Raw genomic sequence first — 5,764 nt, 5'->3', positions numbered from 1 at the left:
TGACCCCTTAGTGATTGCCATCCATAACTCTTTGGGAATGATTGAATGGTCCGCACCACTATCCACTAACACATAAGAATCTACTCCGCCCACTCCGCCTGACTCAGCGTAACTCTAAGGAGCTTCATCTCGGCAGCCAGCTGAATTGCAGATTCTAAAGTTTTAGGTTTTGCTGCATGAAGGTTAATACGGAAATCTCCGGTGGTAAAATGGGTGATAAAATGGTCTCTAGCCAATAAGTCCCGGGTATGGTCATCTACAGAAGGGTATGTTTTAGCCACCAACCTACAGAAAGCATTCCCAAACACAGTCTCATTCAGCAATCGTCTCCTTTCAGAAAAAGTTACCCTGTTCCATTCATCACCAAAGCAGGGATCTAAACACCTTGACAAAGCTGCCTTTAGTGACACATAACTACCGTTTCCGTTATTAAATGTTTTAAGCTGCCACCACCCTTGTTTGTCCGGTCTGGTCCGGTTTCAGAAGCATGTCGAAGCCGCTGACGAATATTAACCCTATTGTCAATTCTTTGATCGACCTTTCAGGCTCACGTCTTTTTGCTTCCTCTCTTGGATCTTTAACGACCGGTGAGACTCCAGTCGCGAAGTGATGGGCGAACCTTTCCACCTCGATTCTTTTGGCGCGGAAACAAGCAATTTTACCCCTTTAGAATTCCTGATTATTATCGTCCGCTCATGCGGAGATAGGCCTGAGGAGTTATTCTGGTAGATAAGCCAACCTTTGGGTCTAGGAGTATGAAGCTACCGTACTATCACCCTGCAGGATCACTACCTGGTATCGAAGTAATAACCTAGCGAATTCTTATGTCTCTTCGGGCATTGGGGAATCTGGGGCTTACCTGTTCATCGTGGTGCTCTCTCTTCCCTTCAGTGGATGTAGAAAAATATAAGAGAAATGAGTTTGGTTGGGAAGCTAACCGAAGTTAACTATAACCCTTTTATTCAAGTTTTCTATTGTTTGTTATCTACAAAAATTCCCCAAAAATCTCCGCAAAAATATGCCGGAAAAAAATCTCCTCTTCTCAAATTATCACTAATATATATACACAACTCAAGTCCATCCCATCTGGTATCTTCCCACCAGCAGAAAAAACAACTTTAAACCAACCTTCTCAGTATTTTTCCATCAGCAGAATATGTGGGTATCTTGCAAGGTGGACCCTCCTCCTGGGTTGCATCAGAGCTGAAGGAAAAGAAGACACTTTTCCCTGTCCCGTTATCTGTCTGTTCCCACATTTTTACACAAAGGCTGTTCTTTAATAATTTTTCTGAGTTACTGGGAAATTCTGCTCTGCTTGGAGTGAGTAGATATGAAATAACTCCCTTGCTTGGACACCCAGACCTGTTTCAAGGTCCCTTGCTATTTTCCCAGTAGTGTGAAACCCTGTCTTCTGTTTGTGTCTTGTTTGTGAATGCACTGTCTGTAAGCTGTAGAATAATAATAACAATTAGGCTGTAGTTCTATTAATTAAAAGCAAAACCTAATGAATGTCACTAGAATCTAAGGATAAAATGTAAATGAGTAAGTGAAAAAGAATGTATAAAATGTCAATAAGTAATGCATAAAGCATAGAAAAATATAACTGAGTATTGATCAGGCAGTCCATAGACTCAGTCCTTGATTATAAACATCATTTCATATCATATGTGTCATAGCAGTCAAAGTCAGGCATAGATTCAGATGTCAAACTTCTTTCAAAACTAAAACCTCTCCCCTCTCTAACACACTGAAGGCAAAAGTGGTGGTTTCCAGGTGTGAGTTATCTGTAAAGATAAGGGCCTCTGCTTCTCCTGATTGTTGCCTTAGTAACGCTCTCCGGGCAGAGCAGTGTTCCCGTCACTCCCTGAAGAGCGTGGCCTTCACAGGCAAAAGAGAGCCCACCACCCACCGGTTGAAAATACTGAAATTAAAAAAGTTTATTTATAATAATCTAAAGGAATTAGTTTCCAACTGGCAGGTCAGAAAGGGCATTTCAACGGCCTAGGCAGCTTCCTCGCCGTCCCACACACCAACACTACAAACAAAAGACGATGGTCATCAGGTCATCCTGAGGGGAACATGAACATCTGAACCAGCAATCCATCCAATAGCTGTTGAGACTGTCAGGATTGTATTTTGCTGTTATTTTGTCATGTTCTGTTTTTGCTACTTGTGATTCAGAGATCCTACTGGGCATAGTGGTGGTGCTAACTGGAGATTCTCCTTACCTGCTGCTGTTTGGCTTTGCCAGCTTACACAAGAGCCAGTTTGCAGTCCACTCGTCGCCAGATTGCCTTACACTAGTGGTACAACACCGGCCATTAAGAGATTCGTTTGAGTTTTTGTGTACAGTCTTACTCGTAACGTTTTTTGTCCTGTCTACCTACCTTTACAGAAGAGTGCCACTTTCCAGTCTGAAGGACCCACCACAAGCTGTCGTTCTGGCCTGCTGCCCTGCCACCACCCCTGCCTCAGTTGCGGTCCAAAGACTCTGGATTCACTAAAATAAACCTGTTAACGCTTTACAGAATCCGCTGTCTGCTCCTTCCTGGTTCCTGCCTGTCTTTCCACAAACCCTAACAGAGATATTTCAATCTAAACCACAAATGTCCACCTGATGGTGGCGCTAGATAAAAAGTCAGAATCAACAAAGTCCCTTCATGAAGTTAATCCTCTGGGGACCAAGAATGTCTGTTAAAGGTTTCATGTCAATCCATCCCTCCATCCTTTAGTCCAGATCCAGTCCATCTGGACTAAAGTAGTGGACTGACCAACAGACTGACATTAACATCAGAGCCATGCTGCTAGTGTGGCTAAAAGAGAAGAGAAGAAGAGACAGTCATGTTGATATGAACATTGGAGAAACACATCATGGAGCTGAAATATGATCCTGCTTCATCATTTCAACTCCTTCACCTCAGCTGACACGTTCACCAGCAGACAGGTTTTTGTACCAGTCTTTCTCACCGTGTGGAGGAAGGTGGTATTTCATCTTTGGTTCTGGGACTAAACTGTATGTAACAGGTAAGAACAAACATTTCTTTTCCTTCACTTGTTTTCTTGTAGAAGTTAAAATGTGTTTAAAGTCAGTTTCTGCTGCTTCAGGCTTTACATGTTAGTTTTTTTCATCATTAGTAGAGAATTCATCATGCAGCCATTGTTACAGAAGAAAAGCTCAATTATTCCTGAAAACATGTTCAAATCTCACTGAACAACTAAACTTATTCTTTATTTCTGCAAATATTAGTCATGATACAAACATTTACTTTTTCATCTTCTCAGTAATTCTCTGACATCTGCTGGTTTTTGTGGAAAATAGATTTTTATTGCTTTAAAAATAGTTCAAATTTTCTGTAGAGGACAAAACTAAATTAATTGTCATTTGAAAAATGTGTTTTAAGAAATTAAAAGGTCAATTGTTTAACATGTGAACAAAACTGTGTTTTAAAGAGAAACTAAAACAAACGTGAAAGTGGAATAAAAATCTACATTTTGATAAATTAACTTGAAAATTTTCATCTAAATTTCAATGTAGAATATAAGTAACAGTTTAATGTTATAAGAGCTTTAATTCCATGTTGGACATAAGAATAAATACACTGAAGCAGAAAAATAAAACTTTTAGTAATAAACATAAAAATTCATACAGAAATGTTTCATTTGAAATTTTACCTTTAATGATTCATATAAAAGATTTATAATTTACTTGTTTGTGTTTTATTAGTAAAGTCAATTAATTAAACAATTTAAAGCAAATTTCTTCTTCATTCGCATTCGAAAACTTGCTGGTTAAAACTGCTGGATGAATGTGATTGTATTGTCTCATATTGTCTATAAATAGTTTTCAATCATATTCTAACTATTTCATGCATAGTGTCCACTACAGTGGACGTCTATTTAAATTCTATTTTCTAGTTTATTCATGGGGGAGGACAGTATATTTGTATTTTCATACATTGTAATTAACAAGTTTGCTTCAGTGATAAACAGGAAAAGAAAATGTATTATATGATAAATATTATGATTTAAAATTTTTATACAACAGATAAAGTAAATAAAATAAATAAAAAGTAAAATATGATGAAGAAATAAAGCATCACTGTTTACATCTGTAAAATATTCTAAGTGAAAAACATGAAGCATTTTTATTTAAAAATTCATCCATGAAAGGGTTCATTTAAATGTCATCAATAAAAACATAAACATGTTATTAAATCGTTTTATTGACTTTCTAAAGAAGATTTCCACGTGGTCCACCTGCTGCCATGAGGTGATGAGTGTGTGTGATATGAAGCTGAATCCAGTGTATGTAGTGAACTTTGTGCTGTCAAACTTCAGAGGAGCAGGTAGTGAAGCCCGTGGTGAACGTCTGCCCCATTGAATCCAACGTCCACCAGGAGGGGAGGAGCTCCCTGCTGTGTCTGGCCTCAGCCATGTTTCCTCCTCTGGTCCAGTTCTCCTGGAAAAGACAGAAGGAGGACGGCTCTCTGGAGGAGCTGCTCCCTGCTGAGGGACAGTTCAGAGGGTCCAGACAATCCGCCGTCATTAGAGTGGTTGATGGTGATGCTCTCAGCAGATATAAATACATCTGCTACGTCAAGCATGAGGGGGGAACAGTGGAGGCCCAAACACAACAAGGTAATGAAGGCTTGGAGACTGTGTTCAGCAGAGATTCAGCTTCATGTGGAGACGCTGTCAAAGAGAGCAGAGGAGCAGAGGACTGACATTTCTCACTGTAACTCCAACATTTTTCTCTTCCAGAGGTTCCTGCTTCCTCTCCACCTGCTTCTCCTCCACCAGTTTATGAAACAACTCCTCCACTTCAGAAAGAAGAAATATTTCCACCATCCGATCCAGCTGCAACCTCTGTTCCTGTTCTCCACCCTGTGAAGCTGTCAGTGTCCTTCCAGTCTGAGTTGAGGGTGAAGCTGCTCTTGCTGCGGTCCACAGTGCTGATAGTGAAGAGTCTGGTGTACTGCTGTGGACTCTCTCTGCTAATGATCCTCAGAAACAAGGGACCGTCCACCAACTGCACATATGCTGACTGACTGTTTTCTGCTGGACTTTTCTCTCCATCAAATCTCATCAATTCATCTCATTCATCACTTTGATCAGGATTCACAAATGTTAGTTATGACATGTTGTAGTTGCTTTAAAATTTCTCTTTTTATGCCGATTTTACAGTTATTTTCAGAATTTACATCCATTTATTAAGGTTTATATTTGCTATCATGAAGTGTAAATTCTGAAGGAAAGCTTGATCTTGACATACTTTCTGTCTTTTACATGTCTGATCATTTTTAGTTTTTCTTCCAGTTTTCTGTTTTTTATATTGCACAGTTTTTTGTAATAAAGAGATTTTTTTTAGAAGAAAAGTAAGATTTTTTTTATATTAAATCATAACATGATTCTATGCATGTCATAATATGTTTCCTCACTCCATGGGGTTTATTTATAAGAATATTAATGATAATACGGATAAGATTAATCTTTTAACACCATGAAGTTGCACAAAGTCGACAGAAATAATTCCCAATGTAAAAACGTAGAACAACATTAAAACATCACAATAGAGATTAGAAAATATTCTCCAAATCCAAGTCTGTACAGGAGGGTTTATAAAATCATTTAAAATGGCTCTGAGTCAGATGTTCTGATGTTGACGAGTTTGTTCCACGTTCTTGGAGCTAAAACAGTAGAATCATGGTTCCCTTCGTTCTAAGTGTGAACTGTAGAACTTTAAACAACAGCTGAGTCTCTGATC

At 38.9% G+C, this 5,764-nt stretch overlaps 1 protein-coding gene across 1 annotated transcript; it reads left to right on the top strand.

Moving 5' to 3' along the window:
• Positions 1–487: 487 nt before the first annotated feature.
• Positions 488–5,397, top strand: LOC121645001 (immunoglobulin lambda-like polypeptide 1). Its single transcript, XM_041993276.1, has 5 exons — positions 488–587; positions 2,182–2,306; positions 2,922–3,024; positions 4,339–4,638; positions 4,762–5,397. The coding sequence occupies exons 1-5, from the start codon at positions 488–490 to the stop codon at positions 5,046–5,048; spliced, it is 915 nt and encodes a 304-aa protein (XP_041849210.1). The 3' UTR covers positions 5,049–5,397.
• Positions 5,398–5,764: the final 367 nt, after the last annotated feature.

This window comes from Melanotaenia boesemani, chromosome 8 (genome assembly GCF_017639745.1).
Source record: "Melanotaenia boesemani isolate fMelBoe1 chromosome 8, fMelBoe1.pri, whole genome shotgun sequence".
Lineage (NCBI taxonomy): Eukaryota > Metazoa > Chordata > Actinopteri > Atheriniformes > Melanotaeniidae > Melanotaenia > Melanotaenia boesemani.
Note: the sequence above shows the minus strand (reverse complement) of the source record. Positions and strands in the feature narration are given on the sequence as shown.

What these genes read in the sequence shown, in the direction of transcription:
- LOC121645001 (XM_041993276.1), top strand. Translation starts at nt 488, where the DNA reads ATGTCGAAGCCGCTGACGAATATTAACCCTATTGTCAATTCTTTGATC. An exon ending in GACTAAACTGTATGTAACAG is followed by an intron (nt 3,025 to 4,338) that starts GTAAGAACAAAC and finishes GTCAAACTTCAG; the next exon opens with AGGAGCAGGTAGTGAAGCCC. An exon ending in GGAGGCCCAAACACAACAAG is followed by an intron (nt 4,639 to 4,761) that starts GTAATGAAGGCT and finishes TTTCTCTTCCAG; the next exon opens with AGGTTCCTGCTTCCTCTCCA.